The sequence below is a fragment of the Molossus molossus genome, unplaced genomic scaffold, assembly GCF_014108415.1.
Source record: "Molossus molossus isolate mMolMol1 unplaced genomic scaffold, mMolMol1.p scaffold_m16_p_3, whole genome shotgun sequence".
Taxonomy (NCBI): Eukaryota; Metazoa; Chordata; class Mammalia; order Chiroptera; family Molossidae; genus Molossus; species Molossus molossus.
The window spans coordinates 30366353-30388389 of record NW_023425366.1 but is presented as its reverse complement, the minus strand read 5'-3'; the positions used below and the strand labels follow the sequence as shown (position 1 = coordinate 30388389).

Here is a 22037-nt window from a genome sequence, read left to right as displayed (position 1 = left end):
CCTTGCAAGAGTTTGCTCATCTTTCTAAGCAAAATTCTTTAATCAAGTTTTGTATTGACTTTGGGAACAGAAAGAAGTATAGAGCAGTGAAGTAGAGTTGCCCTTTCTCGTTGTGCATGTTTGCGAAGGGATTTGAGTAAGGAGACTGAGTTGGGAGAGAAGGACTTGGCGACACAAGTTTTCCCATGTTGTTTTAACCACAGAGCAGAGCTACTTCTTTTTGGATGGAAGATAATTATATACACACAGACTATGGCATAATCACTCTCTCGTCCTTTATCTCTCTCTTTTGTTGTTTTAGACAATAGTATCATTTCTAATAAGAGTGAGCAAATTTTAAGATCCTTATTTCTTTCTTTTTAAGAATAGAACTTGGCTTTATATTTCAACTGAGACTGCAGATTTGATGTGACATAAGCCTTATTTTTATAAAATAATGTGTCTACTCTTAAAAAAAAAAAAGGTTCATGTAATTTTTACCATCTCAGACCTTCCCCTTTCCTCAGATACCCCTATGCAAGTTCTAAACAATGCAAAAATACCTCTTCAGCATTGGATACCGAATAAAAAAACCAATGAACTAATGTGGGTAGAGACTTGGTATTTTGGAATCTCTACAGTTTCTGGAAAAAAAGTCAAGCAAGAAAATAAAAATGTTTCCATCCAGCCATATGTTCTCTTGAGACTATTTTCTACATGAAAAGACAAAGGATTGTTAGAAAATAGAGTCCCAAGGAAACGTATCTACCAGGCGGCAAAGTTTGCGATAGCCTGCAAAAAATCATTTAATCCCCACTGATGATATAATAGGCCTAGTCATCAGTTTATGATGTCTCTATGGGGACTGCATATTCTGAGAGTTTCATTCTGGACACGAGAAATACATTGTCCGCACTAGTCATGCGGAAATGGCCAGGCAAGGGGACAGAGACAACGAGTTGTCTCTGAGGCCCAGGGAATGGGCAGGCTGCAATATGGGACACCTTCTGGAAGGGAAAGGGGGACCAATGATGGGAGCAGGGATGGATGGGGACTACCTGCCAGGAGGAGGAGGAAGAGGTAGGCATTGGGAGGATGGTGACGAATTATGGCCAAGTGTGTTCTCCGTGGTCCCTACCCTCCTGAAGGCCACAACTCAATGGGAAAGAGTGAGCTATGGTGGAAAAGCTAGGGCCTTTTAAGGCTAATGGTCACCATCCCACCTGACAATGGGTGACTTCCCACTAGACTTTCTTTGGCTATTTCTCTCAAGGCACTTTGTCCAAACCCTGGCATGTCTCCTGCCCCATGATCAAGCACCTCCAGGACAAAGAAAGTTGAAACAGATACAATAGTGCATGAACTTATGGAAATGTCAATAAAATGGAAAAAAATAAAATCTTCAACCTTGTATAAATAGCTTAACATAATGTATAAGGCAAAAGAGTTGTATGTCCTGGTTATTTGCTTTTTAAAAAGACTGACTTGGCTCTGATGAACTTTGTTACAGATGTAGTTAGCAAGTTAAACAATTTAGTAAATTCTGAAGCGAGTCATAAAATTAGCCCCAGAAACCTACAAATGCTCTAGATGTAGGATCTTAAGATGACAATTGAAAATCCCATTTAAAAAGGACTTAAATTAAAAATATGTTTTATGTGCTCCCTAAATATACATCATGAAATAATCAGATTTGCTCATCTTTTATACAATCAGTTGTGTATCTATCTGATCAATACTCAATAAAAACAAACCAAAATTCTCCATCTCATTATTTTGTTCACACATCTCAAGCATGAAACCTTGATGTACTCTGACAAAGGTAATGGCAATAATGAGCAATATATCATAGGATTACAACAATGACATATCACCTGTCAAGGATGAAACAGTCAGGACAATAGACCAAACACCGCAAGCATTTTAGAATGATTTTTCCATCGCTCACTAGGTTTCAAATCAACAGCATTTATTCATTCCCATTTTAGAAAGTACAGCTATATGAGAGTATGGAGAAAGCTAATAGTATAGAACAATTCTTAATTACTTCATAATAGAAGTAACATTTACATATAACTAACACTCGATTAGCTTTCCTAATATTACTGTGCACTGAAGTAGAAAATACCAATTTTCCATAGATTTCAAAAGCATTTATTGTTTTTGGCTTTAAATCATGATTTTTTTCCCCTCTCAAACGTATGGCTTTCCATCAAGTCCTGTGGTAAAATTAAGCCACAGTCTTGAGGACAGGATGTGTATATGCAAGGGGGTGGGGCTATGTGAGAGCCCCCGGAGGGTGGTGGGACGAGCGGAGGAGACCGAGACTTGAAATTCCAACTAGGGAAATGGAATCTTGCCTTCAGCACAGTTGACTGCTCCAGAAGGAACAGTGGATATCATGTCCTCCGAGGTCACAGAAAGCGGCAGAAGACACACTCTGGTATGTACACTTCCAGGATATTGACCAAAGGTCACAGTACTTTTTTTGCTAGTTCTGAACCTTCCCCATCATGCAACAAAGCTGAGCTCAGCCCTGCAGCCAGGAAGAAGAAGTGAAACCATTTTCTGATAAGCTGATAAAATTCAAGGGAGTATGTGTCCTTGATCTGATCAAGACACACTAGTTCCAACTGGACAGAGGAGAGAAATTCTAAGGGTACTACAGAGATGAGGGACATGAAATCTGCCACTGATCCTAGAAAGACACCTGGAACAAAGCGTCTTGAGTGTAACACCCATTTCTCATTATGTTTTCAAATATATGAATTGACTACAGACCACACAGCAACCTGTGAAAAAAACCTGCCCTTCTATCTCTTTCCTTATTAGTTTTAGAAGTATAATCAGAGGTGTGGAGAGGTTCAGAGGTCAGCCAGTGTCACACACTTGGTAAAATGAAGATGAGACTTGGATCCTCGTCTTCTGTCTCCAAGTCCAGAAGTTGTTGTCATTTAACATCAAAGCACTATTTAGGTCATATACACATAACAACATTTTAAGGTTGAGAAATTCATCCCTACATAGAAGTCAGTTTGTCTGCAGGAGAAATCTTCACCCCTCAGACTGTGGGACTTCCTGAGGGACTGTACCTTAGAGAGTCCAGGTGTTGACCAGGGGAAGCTTGCTGTCCACCTTCAGTGGGAGGAGACCCCTCAGTACATGAAAGGATTACTTTGTTAATTTTCTGTGTGAAAATTAATGTGCAGGTTCAGGCTCACGTGCAGGTTGTATTAATACACACACTACAATGCAGAGACATTTCTTCTCAAACGAACTAGATACTTTAGGGTTTTCATAATCCTGTGTACCCATTTTGTTTGCACAAGTTTAAAGAGACTTCATCAGGAATTACTAATTCTTGCCTCTTAGCTGAACATCAGTCCAAGAATATAGGAAACCTTAACTGAACTATGTTCTTGGCAATAACACAGAAAAAGCCAGAGGCCTACAGTGTGGCATTCCCGAGTCGTTCTTTAGGTCACGGTTGTGCCAGTGGAGTCAGTGAGTGTGTGTTGGAAAAAAATCCAGGGCTAAAATTCAGCAGTCCTGGACTTTAGTCCACCTTCAGTTTGTGAAAACACAGATTATGATGATGATGGCGACGATGACGATGATGATGTTAGTGATACCAGCGGACCTTACTGAGCTCTTCCTAAGTTCCAGGGACTGCCCCGGGCATTTTGTGTCTATGAACCCACTGCATCTTAACAAGACTCCAGTCAGGAAGACACCTTCATTCCCATTTATGGCAACAGACCGGGAGGTCCGACTAACTGAGACCACAGAGTTGGTACTAGCAAAGCAGTCTGGTTTCAAGTGCCTGTTCCTAACCACACTCCATCTTTCTGTCTCTACAGATCCAATCTTTGCAAATTTGAGCACCTAATGAGATAATGGATGTGCAAGTTTTAGAAAAATATAAACTGCTCCATAAATGTCAGTTATTAGTATTATTATCTAATTATCTAATTACATAGCCACATGGTCTGTTAACAATAAAGCCTTGATTGGAATTTGTCCTGAAAACCTTATAATAGTACTGTCCCATATATCACTTAGTGCTTCCTTTCAACACCCTGTGAGCTTCATTTTACAAATGAGACATTCAAGCATAGATCATTAAAATAGCCTGCCTGAAATTAAAAACAAAATCTAGTGCCAAGAGAGAAGAAAGACCAAGTTCTCTCTGTTTTCTCTGCCTGCAATTCCATTCTCTGTCAACCTCAACACTCATTCTTAAGGTGCTATTTAAATGTCATCTCCTCCATGCAGCCTACCCTGATGTCTGATTGACCAGGCAATAGTACCTCTATCTCTCTATGCAACCCTAACCCTCTGAACAGACCAGACGGAGGAATTTTAATTGTTTAGCAGAAGGGTTTTGTGCAGCATCACACGTCTGGAAGGAAGGGAACAGGATGAGAGCAGAGATTCCGAACATTGGTGGAAAAGGCAGCAGGGCTCCTGGAGAGGCGAGGACTAGGGCTCTGCAGTGCAGAGAATGGGAACCTGCAATGACTGAAGAAATCTTAACTGGAGTAGTGGCTACATTAGGAAGAGAGACAAAGTTGCTCATGTAAGAGACATTTTAAAGGGGAATAGTGACCAAGTGGACAGGAAGTGAAGAAGAGCCGAAAACGACTGGACACTCTTCCTCCTGTCGTCGGAAGGATATTATTGTTGCCAACACTCCCATGGGTGCCTGGGTTTCCCACAGTGCAGAGTGAGTCTTTCCCTGAAAACCCAGCAGACAGCACTGCCCTGTCACAATCAGCCACACGCCTTCTGTTTCTACAAGTTTTAAGGTGATTTATTGGGAGTTGCTAATTCTGGTCTGCTTCAGTTGAACATCTGTCCCAGTATACCACAAATATTCACTAAATGGGTGTGCAAAAGCAGACATTCCCACCATGTGACATTCCCAAGGGAAAGACTGGCAGGAGATGTGTGTGTTGAAGACTCAGTGTTTTGGGGAAGGATGGGCTTAATTTTTAAATTACTTGGAGGAGATGGTGGGAATTTATGTAGTTTGAAAGCTACTCTGGGGTTGATTTTAATACTGGCTCTAACATAATCTGACAAACTTAATATTTCTAGGACCTAAATAATATCCAGGATCAATGTTTGATAATGTGTAAAAGAAATTTTAGGACAAAGTTGTGTCTATTGAAGTCATCAGTATTAGAAGCTGAAGCCACATAAATAAAACACGGTCTCTAAAGGGTAGTTATCAATTTGATGCCAAGGGATCATTTTACCACTAAAAGAAACATGTTATTAACAAGAATGCACTAAAAGAAACAGCTGGGAGAACTAGACAATGTCTAGAATAGATGCCCGTGAATGTTTTGTGAGTCTGTTAAGTCAGAACAGTCAGAGGAATGATAAACCTACAAATTGAGACTGACATGTTGAGAACTGGACACCTGGTGGTGGCAGCTTGGCTTAGATTTACCCTTGTCAGAAAGTTTAGGAACATTCTCTAATTACTCTTAGGTTAAACTGAGCCTTTCAAAATGGTATAAAATCTTTATGTAGCCCTTGAAAAGTAATGCGGACAAGATTCACACGTATCTGTAACTGACAGAGAATTTACATTCATTCCCAGCCTCTTGCTATCCGATCTTTGTGGAAGGTTAAAAATGATTTGGAGGTTAAACGTTACTTTATTTTAAATGAGAGTAAATTGTTAGAGCAAGATCAAATAAAAAGAAAGAGGAAATCTTTTTATAGGAAAGGGGGTGGAAATTATATATATATATATATACACAAAAGAGCCGTTTTAAATTACAAAATCAATGAGTAAAACAGCCAATTCTTTGTAAGATTATCAAATTGATTTAGATCAAGCTCAAGGCACTTTAGTCATATCTAACTACAAGTTAACTCTATAGAGTAAAAATATTGACTTTTGTTTAAATTGCCCTATTAATAAGTTTCATTTATAGTATCAGTTTCTTCTTTATGGGTTTTGGATGAACTTGTCAATTTGCAAACTTGCTTGGAATAAGAAGTAGCTAGTGGAGATAAACTGGTTCTTTTCTCCTAATCTTCATTAGTAACTTAAAAAGCTCACATGCACGAGCTTTGCTGAGGAGATCCCCGAAAGCAGTGGTTGAACCATGTACTTCCTAAAATTAACCGAGGGAAAAGCTTGCTATGCAAGAAAACTTAGGGTGATGGGGTTGTTCTATGGGCAGGTGTGTTTTTAAACTTTATTTCTAAGTCTATCTCCAGAATACTGACTTCATCTGGTCAGCTTCTTTCAATATATAAGGCTTCACGTGAAAATTAAAACTGTAATCGTCCCAGGAATAGATAAGTACTCATTTAGTTTTCAAAATTGAGTTAGATTCCACTAATGTTATTGACTTAATTAGTTTGCTCTTTCAAGTTTGACTAAATATGAAAAACTGAGCATTGGTCAAGTGTTCACATTATGCAATAACTTAATTCTTTTCATCTGTGCACAATGGCGGGACATGAGCAAAAAAAAAAATTCAAATGTACAACTTTAGAATGTATTTTTTTTATCCTCACCCGAGGATATTTTTCCATTTTTTGTACAGATAGAGTGGGAGGGAGAGAGAGGAAGGGAGAGAGAGGAAGGGAGAGAGAGAGAGAAACATCGACGTGAAGAGACACATCGAGTGGCTGCCACCCACATGACCAACCAGGGCCGGGGACAAACTGCAACCGAAGTACGTGCCCTTAGCGAGAACCGAACCTGGGTCTCTCCAGTCCGCAGGCCGATGCTCTAATCGCTGAGCCAAACTGGCCAGGGCTAGAATGTATTTTTTACAGTTTGCTCAAATCTCTAAGTATTCCTTATAAAAGTTTATATTCAGATTATTTGCCATTAAAAATGTAACACAAAGAGAAAAAGCATTATATATATATATATATTTATAAATTAATAGTAAAAAGATAATAGATTCATATTTCTCATGATCAATAACTGTGAAAATAAATAAAAACAAAAATAAATAAATGTGGTAGAAAACTAAATTTAAAAGCTATATCCTGAAAACACTATAATTTATTTATGGAATTATACTAGCATAAACAACTGACTTAATTTGCCAGAAATCACAGATTTTCCTTAGATACCGGCATGGCTTGCTGTGCATTTTACTCAGGTCCCTGATCAAACACCTTCTCACAGTGGAAGACTTCCTGGCCCTTTGATCATTTCCTCAAAACTAGAGACAGATCTCAGAAGGGAGGGGGTGGACGGAACTGGAAGAGATAAATCAAAGAACATATATGCATATATGCATAGCCCATGAACACAGATAATAGTGTGGGGAAGGCCGGGGGGGGGGGGGTTGGAGGGGCAAATGGGAGAGGGGAGAGGAATGGAGGACATCTGTAATACTGTCAACAATTTTTAAAAAATCTAGAGAGGTTCTCAAACTTTCCAATCTCATAAACTTTCACACTCTTAAAAAGTACTGAGGACCCCAAAGAACTCATTCCTATGGGTGATATAGAAGGATATCTACTGTGTTAAAACTGGGAAATCTTTAAAGCAAGAGAAGACATCAAGCACACTCCACGAGCCATCAGGGCAATGATGCCTTGTCTCCGTGGAGCCTCTGGGAAGCACCATGGAACTGTCTTCCCAGAGATCCCCATCCTCACCCTCACTCACTCTGTGTGGGGACGAGCAAGGATAAGGCAAATAACACTGCAGGATTATTGTGAAAACTTGTGCCTCTTCAGAGCCCCAGAAACGGTCTCGGGGACCCCCAGGACTCCCATGTGCACTTGAATAACCCTATTCTACCACTTACCAGCTTTGTTATTGCTTGTAGTAATTATATACCTGAACTGGATTTCAGACTTTTCTGACCAGAATGTAAATGCCACAAGGCAGAGACTTCTGTGTTGCTATTAATAAAGGCTTAATATATATATATATATACACAAATATATATATCAATGACTACACCACCACCTGTACCTATAGCGATGTAATAAAACCCCAATATATTAAGATTTGATTATATCAGTTATCAGTTGCTGTTGAAGTGACTTATTATTTAATCAGAGGCAGTTTTAATATTTTAACTTCTGGGGAATCCCACAACACATCTCCATAAGGTATTACCAGGGGACCTCTCCTTCCACTGTCCCCAGGGAAAAGTCTGCTTACTCTCATTTTTCTCATGAGGGCTCCCAGCCTCTACTTTTCCTCATGCTCATAGCAGTTTTGATACTGTCCTCGCTTTCACCAGCTTGCACTTGATCCTCATATGAAAGTTTTGGTGCCTTGACAATTCAAAACCCAATTATATTTTCATCAGAAATTTCCACTGGGCTCTAACTTTGTACATAATCCCAGAAGACCCTGATAATACAGGTGAGAGTGGTGTTTTTAATGAGAACTCTACATTGTTCTCTCTTGCTTAGGGAATAATAAGAAACATTTGGTAGTTTCTTTGTATATCCCTTCAATTTCTAAGTTTGCGTCTGAGCTGGTGACCTCTTTGGAGAAAGTATAACACGCTTCTTAAATATCTCTGTGTTAGAATAAAATCAAAGAAAAAGAAATTGAACATTAGCTAAAAAATAGGTAGTACAGCATCTGGAAAGAAAGATAATTATAGCTCCCTGGAGGACAGAACGACACCTGGGTGTTTTTCCTTCACTTTCGATCACACCTACCATAGGTAGTGGCGGAAGTGAGTGTGAGTGAATTTGGTATCTAAAGCCATTTGGATTCATTTGTTATTTAAAGACAGCTTTAGACTTGGAACATTACCAAACTTCTGGAAGGAGACTGCATCATTAGTATTTCAACACTTGGACCAAACGCATACGATGTCGTGATTTCACAGGGAATAAACAATTTGAGGAGGAACTCAACTAACTTGAATAAATGCTTCCAGGAAATGACTCAGAATCTCCAGAGTCCAGGTGTCAGTCCTTAACTGTTGGTGAAGTGAGGGGAGCAGTAGGACTTGAATCCAAGTCTTCTGGCTCCAAGGGAAGGATAAGCTACCTGTATCCCCGATCAGAGGCTCTCCACCTCGTCAGGTCTAACTTAGCACCTAGTTGCCACCACAGTAGAAAATCAAACAGGTCAGTCTTCTTTCCCTGAGCATGACATTAATATTGCGAGTCACATGATCAATATATTTCTCATCTTGATTTGTTTAATTATTATAAAAATATTAACCCTCCTAAACCATGTCTGCATCCTCTGGTAACAGGCTTTCTAGGAACTATGGAAATATTCACTTAACAAGGATGTCTCCCATCTCTTTTATTATTGCATAAGAATATATGGAATTACATTTTAAAGCATTTTAATAACCTTATCTCTCAACAATTCTCTTACCACAAAGAATTAAGTATATTCACAGTAACTAAATAAAAGTGACTGACTATAAATCAAGAGTTAATAATATATTCACTTGGACTATATATGATTGTTCTATTTGGATTTCACCTGCTCAGGATAGTACCTTATATAACTAATTCTTGATTTTTAAAATATATTCTGATTTGAAAACTCAGAATAAAATAACCCTCCTTTCTTTGCCATAACATAGAGAATATATTAAGCTTCTAAAACTTTCTTGCAACTGGATGCTGGTATTTTCTAGAATATGGTGAAAAGCCAACTTGCTACAGAAGGAAATAATCACTATTTCACAATATAATATTTAAAGCAATTAGCAATCTCTTTAAACATACAAGTCCTTTTTCCCCATTCTAGTTGTCCATTTTATTTCTGATTTCGACTGACATATTTTTGTTAATTTTGGTTAGATAATCACCCTTACCTCTGAGTTTATTTCTCCAAGGAATGCGTGGATTAAATAGGGTACTTTGTCCACAGAAGTTTGGGTCAAGTTGTACATTATGTAAGCTGCCAGTGCCCCTAAGCTTCTGTCAACTTTTTTTTCCCTCAGCAAAGCAACAGCAATTCTCCTAGTGACTCTGTGACACGTATTTGCGAGAACTGAAATTACACAGCCAGCAGTCACAAAATAATGGCGGGTGGCTCAGGCTGTATATGTGATCTACATACTGTTTCGGATGGCACTTTTTAAAAAATGCTACGTGCTGGTAAGCGTATGTCACTACAGTCAGTACAGTGGAGCAGTTACTGCTAGTCTAAGGGTCAGGAAGATGGGTTTACCGAGACTCAAATTTTATTTTAATCTGACCTTAGAAAGAAAAATAACAAAAGCTTTAACATCAAACAAATTAAGTGCCCTGCACTTAGGGGTTGAGATTGGTTGCCATTTAGAACTCTTTCAAGCTGGTTTTAGACTGCATTTAGTGTTGTCTCCTCTGAGTTAGGACTAGAGCCTGGCTCTCAAGGGCAGCGTGCCAGGTCCAATTTCGCATCAGCTATTTCATGTTTGTTCTAGCTAATGAACCCATTGATTGAATAATCACAAAAATCAAAGGACTAGCAGAATCTGGTGGGCTCTTAATAATTAGATGAAATGTGTCAGAGAGCCACTACATGTCTATGTGTTTAAATTTATGTATCAAGAATATAAACACAGTCTCTTGCTCCAGTACTTTGCAGAATGTTGTGCTGATTATTCTCTTTGCTCCCCATATTCATTCTCTGCCCTTTACCCCATAAACACTGTATCACAGGGGTCCCTGGTATTTGTTTTATGATTGGATTTGGCCACTGGGAGGCACGAGAAGGACATAAGAAGGCGGGAGGAGAACGAGGTTAGGATATTCATTCCTCTGCGCCTGTCATGCCTCGTGACTCCGCTGCTACTAGTCCCTATGCTTTTCCCTCGGGACTGAGGGCAGCAAGGGATTCTGTCTGTTGTTCCCTGAGTACCTCAGCAGGCAGTTCTGTTCCCTTAATATTATTTACTCCTTTGTAGATAGTAGCTTAATTAAATTAGCTTCAGGTCAACTCTTTTGAGTAGAATCTATTTCCATTCTGAACCCTGAGACAACTAGGGATTTATTTTGTAAGTACTTAAAGTTAGCAACAGTTAACCCCCCAAATGTTAGTTACCTCCTCAATACTTTATAATTAAATTCCTAAATTTCTCTTAATTCATTCTTCTCAAACTGACTCTGAAAATGTTAAGAACAACTAAGAATCACACTATTTCTCATTTCACCATGGTTTACACCCTTCGACATAGATCTCTTAGGTGGCACCTCCAGCACTTTGGTTTTCCTTTGTTGTTGGTTTTACTTTATCCTTTTCTATCTTCAAACAAGGAAGCATAGGCTTATAAAAAGAACAATCAACTACAATCCTAGGAGCTTTCCCACAGACAATCCAGTGTATAACCACATAACTAAGCTTAATGAAAAACAAAAATTGAGCAGTTACGAATTTTGATTCAGTAGATCCAAAGGCTGTTTCTTAATTTTCCCGTGATTATATTTTTGCTTATTTTTTATTATTTACTTTCAATTTCACTGAATTATTACTTAAAAATGTAGACTTTCTATACTTTTTACTTTTTAGGATTATCTTTAACATGCAGTAGCAGATCAATTTTTACAATTATTCCTTATACATATATAACAAATATATATTATCATTCAACAAATGTACATTTTAAAATTTATATAATATATTAATTTGTTCATTAGTTGTTCCAAATTTCCGTGGCCTTTTCCTCGAGTATTCAATCTGATTCTGATAAGCATGCATTGAAATAATACAATATTTTTCATCAACTTTTAAAATACTTTTTAATATTTTTTTGTTTCAATATTCAGATGCTATGTTGTTTGGTACATACATGTTCATTAGATTTTTGTATGAGTTTATCCCATCTTTATAGATTATTTCATTATATAAGTCCTCTTCGACCATGCTTAGTGCTTCTGCATGAAATTCCACTGCATCTCACAGTCCCATCTGTGTGTTCTTTGCATTCGCTGTCATTTGTGTGTCCATCCCTTTAATTTCAACATTTACTTCATTAATATTAGTGTCTCATAAACATCCCATCACTATTTTATCTTGTTTACTACAAACCTGAATTTTTATTCTCTTCAAAGAATTTATTGTGTTACTTGTAGAGCTAGATTGATAGTTGATTTATCTCTACGTTTTAGTTTGCCTCTTATTTTACTCTTCATTCTCTTCTCTGTAGTTTACATATATTAAAATTATCCTCTCTCCTAAACTCATAATAAAATACATTTACTATTATGTCAAAAAGTGAGCTATCCAGTACCATCCCCCGACCCAGGACACATTTTTTATCTCTGCTCTCCTTACTCTCGAGTAAAGAGAGAATTGAGTACTGTACACCAAATATTAATTAAATATAGTTCTAAGTACAACTACCCCTACAAGACAAGTATATTATTGACTCAGAGAGAAGAGGTCACAATCCTACATTTAAAAATATGAAATAGAGAAACAAGGATATTACAAACCATGCATCTTACTTTGGGAATTTTATTGAGGGGATGCATATGGATTTAAATAAATCAACACATTTATGGTGATATTGCCTGAAAAGTAGTGGTAGTATGAAGATTACAGAAAAAATAAACTAATATATAAATTAAGTGGTTTTAGGTCAGCATATTATTTTATTTTTATATTTTCCTTTTCTATAGCAAAACTTGATGGGTATTCAAGGAAATTTTATTTTTATAAAGTAAGGAATAAAATGCTTCACTGATTTCTAATGTACAAATGATCAAGATAATGTATGTTTAATGATTTAGTTTTTAGCTTTTTATGGGATTTTATTGAAAAATGTCAAGAGAATTTTATGATTTATTAAAGTGAGGCTCATTTTAATCCAGCGTTTTTTTCTAGGTCTCAATCACTCTGGTTGAAAAACATGAAATTAACTGGAGGTAAAGAAATCTTTAAATACTCTATTGATATTAATATAGCAATATAAGATTGTTAAATATAGAAATATAAAACATTTTTGCACAGTACTATAGCATAGCACTAAATAGTACTTCATATATTACATCATTTCTTTCCCTATTTTGTTATATAATTGCTGTACTGTTTAAAATCTCCACCAACAAATCCATACGAGTAAAGTATTGTCAATTAATTTTAATGTAGACACTGTGTGGATTAAACATATATACGATGTGCTCATACAATGTGCTGGTCTAGATGCTAAAAAGGATATCAGAGAATTGATGAGAATCACCATTACATTAATAATGGGTGAAAAAGTTAGATGTCAATTACTGATTTAGGAGCATTTACAATCTACATGGGCTAAGGAGGAGTAATGTGGAAAGTAGATGAGAGTGGAGCAAAATGGATAAAACAAGTAGGAACATATCTAGAAGTCCTATTAGTCAGGTCTCCTGATATTAATTAGAAAAATAATGGCATAATATTCCTTTAATTGTCTTCAAGTACAACTGTCATTTGACTTACTTTCACTTGTTGAATAATCCTGTGGGTCAAGTATTCCTGATTCCTGCAGCGACCTAATACAGGAGTCCACCAGCTCAAGGCCTGTTGTGAGTTCATCTTCGATATCTTTTTGACCATCTGAAATTAAAATATTTTTAAGTTATAAACAGATATGTGATAATGTTATTATTAAAGCTTAAGACAATCATTTAAAAAATCAAAAGCATCCTAACCTAACATGACCTCTATGAAGTTCTCACTCGATATCTTGTACTCTTCAATCAAGCAGTATAAAAAGCTACGGCCAGCAAATTTCATGCATCCATGAAGAACACGAAGTGAATAGAGAATTGTGAGAACTTAACTCCCATGAATTTGTGAGCTATCACAATGACTTAATTTAATTTTAGTTGTCATATTCATTTTTATAAGTCTCTAAAGTTCACAAGGAAATTAATCAATAAAGATACATGTAGTAAGTGTTCATTAAGAAGCCGTACTTTACCTTGTGATTGCCAGTGAAACTGCTCTTCTGCTGAACTGTAAAAAAGAGAATACATAGATATGAAGCATGGGTCAGAAACAAAGAGACCCTAGGCTACAAGACACAAGGCACATTAGGGTAGTAATGGTGGTTCCATGGCACTTTCTTTAATTTCTTACTGAGAAAAGAGATCCCATTTTGATAAAATTTTAACTTTAATCCATTTGATATATACCTCTTTTGATTTACAGGTATTAGCAGGTTGTTAATAGACAATGTCCAGTGGGTTTCAGAACAGTTCAATTTTTACAAAGCCCAACCTATTATACTTATTCCTTATAATAGTTTTACATACATGCAGTTCTACCTAATTTTAGTGCTTTTTAAAATATGAACTTGAATTGCTTCATATAGAATCTGTGAGGTAGTCTAAGAAAGAAATAACTTTCCATTTTTTCATTACAAAAAAGATAAGATAAACCTATACCTCCTTCTAGACATATCAGATGTGCTGTTCCTTTCAGTTGATTATTATAGCTTCAATTATTTAAAAATCATAACACTTTACTGACAATTGAATACACAATTCCCCAATTCTCACTTTATTCATTCATTTTCTAAAATGACCCCAGTAGAAAGGCTTGTTTACACACATGATATGCCAATGATACTGTGCAGAGTACACCTAAATAGGCAACACAGATTCACTTTGAAACATTTATTAAATATAAAAAATTTAAATGTCTAAATATAAATAATTTTCTTTATATATGCAAATACTTCTAAAATGCCCCCCTCCATTTTTAATCCTCACCTGAGGATATTTTTTCATTGATTTTTTCAGATACAGTGGGAGGGAGGGACAGAGAGAGAGAGAGAGAGAAACATTGATGTGAGAGAAACACATTGATTGGTTGCCTCCCGCACGATCCCCATTGGTGCTGGGGATCAAACCTGCAACTGAGGTACATGCACTTGACCAGGAATCAAACCTGTGACTCTTTGGTCTGCAGGCTGACATTTTAACTGCTGAGTCAAATCGGCCAGGGCTGATATGCCCCTTTTAATATTCCAATAATTGAGAAATCTAGATGCCAATTACTGACAGTCATCATTTTCAGAATGATTTTCTACATTTATTTCACTGCATCTTTTACTCTGATCAAGTAGTTTTTATGAATAGCTCATCAGTTTCATAACAGCAAGTGGGTTTTAGAACTCTAATCTATACCTTGGAGATGGCTTCTGAATACATTTACAGGGAAAAAAAGGAATTCTGGTATAAATCAGTATTCAGAAAAGACATGATTGACATAAATGAATACAAGAGCAGCCCCTTAAGAGACATATGACTTTTACAGGATATCTTGCTTTGCAGCCAATGCATTTAAGCAAACTTGAAAATGGTTGTACAATGATGAGAGCTATAGACATTAGATACATGAAATGATAACATAAATTCAGTCCAATGCAACTTTTTCTTGCATCAAAAAGATGTAACATTATATAGCAGTAACATGTCACTACAAAGTTTAACACTTAAAGCAGAAATGTAATCCTATAATCAATATTTCAAAACTGCAGAGCCTGCTCATTTAACAAGAGATGTTAATATAGAAGTAGAAAATGCTTCCATATTTAGAGCAGGTAGAATGGTGTACTTTCCCCCAAAAAGATATATCCACATCAAATCCCTAAAAATTGAGAACTCTTATTGGAAAAAAGGGTTTTGCAGATGTAATTAAAGCTCTTCAGATGACCTAGTCCTAAATCCAATGATAAGTGTCCTTATAAGAGACAGAAGAGGAGAGAGACACAGAGGAGGAGGCATTGGGAACATGGAAGCAGAGACTGGAGTTATGCCTCCACGAGCCAAGGAACACCTGCAGCCGTTGGAACCTTGAAGAGGGCAAAAGGATTCACCCCTAGAACCTTCATGGGGTTCGCAGTCCTGTCGACACACCTTGATTCTGAACCTCAAACTATGATATCGAACTCTAATTCACACCTTGATTTTATGAGAGAATAAATATCTTTTGTCTGAGGCCACTCAATTGTGGTCATTTGTTATGATAGCCCCAGGAAACTGACACTATTTTTCTGATATAATAAAAATGGTCTGTTATATCTTCCAGGATACCATGTTCTGTTTACCCATACAGTCCTTTACTAAATACTTACTATATACCAGGGTTCTGCTAATTCACAACACTCACAAATTTATTTTGGTAGATGGAGAATAAGAGGCTTATTAATACTAAATAACTTACCACACAGATTGTAAGGAACTCAGTAGGGGGATTAAACTAACCTGTTCGGCTCCAAAACTCATATTCCTACCTCCTAATCTACAGTTATAGAGGGAAACACACTAAGGTTACTTCCCACCCGAAGCAGGAAGAGTGAGCAAGTCACTGGAAGCTTCTCCCACAGCTCACCAAAGTCCCACGCTGTTCTCCTTGCAGGCACAATGAAGACCACACTTCCTTACCTCCTTGCACATAGATGGGGTCATGTGAACTGCTCTGAGAAGGGACAAGTGCCACCCGCTGCCTCAGGCAGAGAAAGGCAGGAATGAGCCCTTCATGCTCTCATTCATTGTTAAGCCCTGTGTTGAGATGGGTCCCTGAGTAACCATGTGAAAGAAAGATTTCTGCCAACCCAGACAGGACAAAGCATGAGTAAGAAACAAACCACTGTTGTGTTAAAACTCTGATGTTGGAGAGTTGTTTTTTCCGTAGAATAATAACTGAGTAACACAAAAATGTGCTATTATTTGAGTTCATATGGCATTTCCTGTTTTTCTATCTTCATTTCCACATATAGAGCAGCAAGAAGATGTCTTGGTCACTCCAGCAGATGTCAAATGGACTCATCCTTTGAGATTTAGCCTCATCTAAATCTCATGAGTGATTTCATATGCAGGTCTACACACCCCACTATTACATAATATTTACTCTTTGTTCATCTCTTTCAAAAGTGTTTCTATTTTATAATGCAGCAGAAGCAAGAAAGAAACATTTTTATTACAGTTGCAAAAATACCATTGGCAGTGACTATGAAACTATCCTCTCAGAGCAGAAGTGCCTTCCTTTGGGGCCGGCAAAGAGCATTAATCACTTAAATGGTTTCCTGATTCCTTTAGTACAGTTAAAATGCATCAAAAGTGTGAATGATCACAGAAAATGGAAGTGCCAAGAGAAACCTGGTTTGGATTTCACTGCCTCTGAATGCACACTTTACTCTGTCTGTTAGGGGATTCTATGCAATTGCATATATTATGGCTTAATTCCTTTTCTTAAAAACTGCTCTGAGGTGGATAATTTTTTCTAAAGGCAAACAGACAATTTATTCACTCAATGAACATTGTTGATGCCTGTGTCTCTGACACTCTTATTTCAACTGTTTAGGAATTACTCATGGTAAACTTTCTCCCAATAATATAATTTAATATAACATAAAAGTCATTTTTTGAAACTGTTGTAGCTATATTTATGTTCAATTTCAGTAAATAAAGTTGGCTTTCATTACTGAAATTCTGCTTATTAAAATAGAAATAATTATAAGGAAAACTATAAATGTAATTTAGATCATTCCAAATGTATTTAACCACAACTATGTATAAGTTCCAGAATCCAAATATTGTGAGACAAATGTATGACAAAGACTATCATAAGTAACATTTAACTTTTAAACATATACTTAAATATGTACATAAGCCAGTGATGTTAGTTAAGAGTTTAAAAAAAACAACAAATGAAAAGGACCAATTTTAATAGCTAACACTTATATAGCTCTCACTATATACCAGGAAATATCCTAACTAATTTATAGTTGATCTTCATGCCAAAACTTTTAAGAAAAGTAATACTTTCCCATTTCACAGATAATGAAACTGAGGTAAAAAGATGTTAAGGAACTTGCTGGATGTTGTACAGCCAGCAAGTAGTAGAGCCAGACTTATGGCCCTGGCCACCTGGTGCTAGAGGCTACATTCTGAACAACCATTCTGTCCACACATTTTGCTGCATCAAAATTAAACTCCTATGTGACAAAAGTAAAACATAAACACCAGAAACCAAGTTGTTAAATAAGCCACATCCTAGGAGAAGACATTTGCAATGCATGTAATATACAAGGGGTTAGATTCCAGAACATATAAATAAATCCTATAAATCAATGAGATAGAGATTAAAAGATCAAATAGAAGAGAGGTCAACACATATTTGTATAACTGAGGCATGGAAAAATCAAGAATGTATGGCTACTGAACACATTAAAAGATAAACAACCCTATTAGGGATTGAAGAATAAAAATTAGACACAAGATACCTCTTTATACTCTGCAGGCTTCAAACAACTACAGTCTGACAGTACTGAGTGTTGAAGAGGAGACAGGGAAATAACAATCATCATAGGTGAGGGAGTGAATTAGAAAAATACTGGGGTGAGCTATGAGCCAATACGTGGTAATGTCTTACATGCAAATACCCAATCACCTAACAGGCTGCTTCTAGGTAGAGCCTCCAGGGAAAACTATGCACCTGTGTCCAGAAGACTGTTCATGACTGTTCATGCCTTCCTGTCCACAGTAACAAAACAATGGAAGCAACCTAAGTGATCAGCAATAGGGGAATGGAAAAATATACTAATATGATTACATATTATATATAACATACATATAGATTAAATACTATTCATCAATTAAAATAAATTAGCCAGATACTATGTAGGTAGTGCTCAAAAACAAAATATAGAGTCGAATGTGTATATTGCACATAAAAAAATCTACAGCCTGATCCCAAGAATGGGGATTTTAACATTGATTGAATATTATATGCAAATATTTTATACATCAAAAAGTTGGAAAAGGAAATAAAATATATTTGAGAAGGTTCATAACAAATAACTATAATAATTGTGTGCTTTTTTAACCTTAAGAAATTCTTAAGGTTGTGTGTGTGTGTGTGTGTGTGTGTATAAAGAGAGAGAGAGAGAGAGAGAGGGAGAGAGCAAGCTGTGGAGAAGAGATAACGTTAGATGGATTAAAAAGATGCACCTAATTCATGATGGTGTTGGCCTCTGAAGGACACAAAGAGAGGTGAGTGTGAGGAGGGGTCAATAGGAAATGTTACTGTATATCTACTATGAAAAATGAGGACGACGCATTAGAAAATCGTATACTTGAAACTGAAATAATTGTGTGAACCAATGTCATCCCAATAAATTTTATTAAAAATGAGGACAAAATGTTAACATTAATTTAAGAATACCTTTGACACTTGGAATTTAAAAAATCACCATTTTTACACTTAAAAACATATTTAGTTAAAGGCTTACATAAATCCTTGTGGTTTAGTTTTACATACTAGTCTCATTATTGTTAGACTCACTCATAGTTGAAATTAAAATGATGCAAAACAATTCTGAAGTAATATCACTTAAATGTATATATGTATATAATTTAGAGATATTATTATTTTTCTTCTATTTTGTATGGGAGAAAAATGACTATCAATTCACTATGTTTCAAGTTGGACATTCCTTGAACATTTTAAGTAAGCCACCAATAACGTCCAAGTTCTGAGAGCATGATGAGGGGCAGGGGGCAGGGGCTACTTTGAACTAAACAATAAGCTTTGAATTCCTGGAGATGTGATTTTCAGCCTCATCGTTTCCAGCATGATAGTGTCCTCACCCACCTCCGGGCCATTTCTAATAAAGCGTGTGTGTGTGTGTGTGTGTGTGTGTGTGTATATGAAAGTCCAGAGAATTTCTTAAGGTTAAAAAAGCACACAATTATTATAGTTATTTGTTATGAACCTTCTCAAATATATTTTATTTCCTTTTCCAACTTTTTGATGCCCAAAGCATCCGTCCTCACACTGTGTCATGTCGTGTACTACTGCTCATAGTATCTTTCAAAATGAAATAAAGGCAAGGGACTCCTGAGTTTTTTGTTGGTTTGCTTTTTTTTTTTTTTTTTTAATCCTCACCAGAGGATGGTATTTTTCTATTTATCTTCAGATAGAGTGGGAAAGAGAGAGGGAGAGAGACTGGTTGCCTCCTGCACGACCCCGGCCAGAACTGGGGATGTACGTGCCCTTGACAGGAATCAAACCTGCGACTCATTGGTCTGTGGGCCGATGCTCTAACCACTGAGTAAACTGGCCTAGGCTGTTGGTTTGCTTTTAAGTTAAGCAACATACCTAAAACATAAGCCAGAGACACTATCGTGAAGTAATGTGCTTCTGAACTGCCGATTGATTCCAGCCGACAGGAACAAAGAGCCAATATTTACAATGTCCATTAAGTCCCCAAATTGTATTCTGACAAAGTATTTTTTGGTATATGGTTGTGCACACAGCCATATCACAAGAATAAACATTGGTTACAGAATAAAGTGTCCTTGGCCCAAAGTCCTGAATGCCATGGACATGAACACACTCAGAAACATGGTGAGCAGTGGTCCGCTGAGGAGCTCTGCTCCAGGCTGCTGTTGCCCTTGTACGTGAGCGCCGGTACCCAAGCCTGGCCAGTGTGGACTGTGAGAAGCCTGCTTCCCCCAGAACTTTCTGTGGAATGGATTTCCCTGTTGCTGACTGCCTGTGGTTTCTATAGGTATCTGTGATACATTTTCAGATGGATATTGCAATATTTCTGCCACAAAATTAGACTATTTCTTTCTTAGATCACATCTTTCTGCTTTAACTATTTTCATCAAAAATATAATTTTACGTCTATTATAAAAATGTTTACAGGGCGACGATGGATAGCGACTGTCCAAAGCTCCCAAACCAGGAGACGATGTGAGTGGGGAAGCGTGTGGGCTCGAGAGTCGGAGTCCAAGACTGGAGACCAGCTCTGCTTCTTCCAACCTAGGACCCTTTGGAAAAGTCACTTTAACTCTCATCCTAAATGCAGACATTTGGAGGACTAAGTAAATTAGTGTATATCAAGTGACTTACAGGTGATTAGGGCACATTCTGACCAAGTATGAAATTGCTTCTATTTTATTATACATTGTTAAAATGATTTACATGGCCTATAGATTATGGCTTATTTTAATCTACTTCATCCTATGGCAAGGTCCAAAGAGGACAGAGCAGTGGACCTTAAGAAAATACCCAGGCAGGGTGGGATCTATGGCTAGGTTGTTGGTCACAGCCAGTCCTGGAGCAAATGGTAAAACAAGGTCACCACAATTCTTGGTGACAGCTCCCTGTGGCTGGTCACATCCAGAGCAGGGGAACACAGAGCCACCTGCCCGAGACTGCAGTCCAGTGCGTGCGTGGGTTAGAAAGAGCACAGGACTGGAGGGCGACGGCATGAAGAGGTGTGCGGAGGCACTCGCTCTCTCTAAGACTTAGTTTCCCCACTTCTAAAATGAGGATATCACTAGAATTTTCCCTGTGGGGATCATGTGAAAGTTAAGTGTGTAATGTATGCAACACCCAGACAACAGTGCTGGGAAAATATGTGGCTTTAAAGGGGGAAAAAAGGAAGCTATTGTTACCATATGCAGAAGAACAGAGGCCTGAGCGTGCAGCCAGCTCATAGGACTGCAAGTCCAATAGGTCAACACCATGGAATTCAACATGTCTGTGTCTGGGGCCAATAAATATTATCACAGAAATATGTTACAGGCTCAGCAGAACTAAAATTGTCTGTTTTTTCCCACAGTAAACTCGGGGGGGAAAATGGGGAGTTAAAAAAAAAAGGCTGTTTGTGATTTTTCAAAGAAAGACAATTTTCTTTTAAAGCGTACATTTTCCAATCAGTCCTACGCAGGATACTTCTTCTTGCAATTGCTTCTGGTCTTGCCTTAGCAAAGCCTTGAAGACCACTTGCTATTTTCAAATCAGTGGGAGAAAATAAATCAGACTGAACTTGCTATTATAAATTTTCTTTTTGGCTTGAAGCAGAGGCAATTCACATTCTAAACTAATTTTGTTGGAGTTGGACAAATTATTCAGGCAACTGATACCGCAGAGAGGTACTGGCTCCCATGCCGCAGCCTGGACACACACGGTTCCTGCGTTTATCACAGAACACACCACACCGGCAGGTTTGTGAGCTGGCCAGCTAGAGCTAAACAAGGCAGAATTAACGTGAATTCTGTCTTGTTTTCGTTCCTTCAAAATACATGCTCCAGTTTCCAGCAAACACAAAGAATTAGCCTCAGGCTCAATCGCGCAAAATGTGTTACCT

General features: G+C 37.3%; 1 protein-coding gene across 5 annotated transcripts in view; it reads right to left on the bottom strand.

Moving 5' to 3' along the window:
* Positions 1–22037, bottom strand: part of CTNND2 (catenin delta 2) — an 858429-nt gene that overhangs the window by 386016 nt on the left and 450376 nt on the right. For 4 of the 5 annotated variants that reach the window (XM_036280167.1, XM_036280169.1, XM_036280166.1 and 1 more), the window contains 2 exons: positions 13848–13882; positions 13364–13480 (listed from right to left, as the gene is read on the bottom strand). In XM_036280167.1, the coding sequence (XP_036136060.1) occupies positions 13364–13480; positions 13848–13882 (152 nt within the window). Of the gene's footprint in view, positions 1–13363; positions 13481–13847; positions 13903–22037 lie in introns of those variants that run through there. The other variant, XM_036280170.1, reaches the window with a different exon arrangement.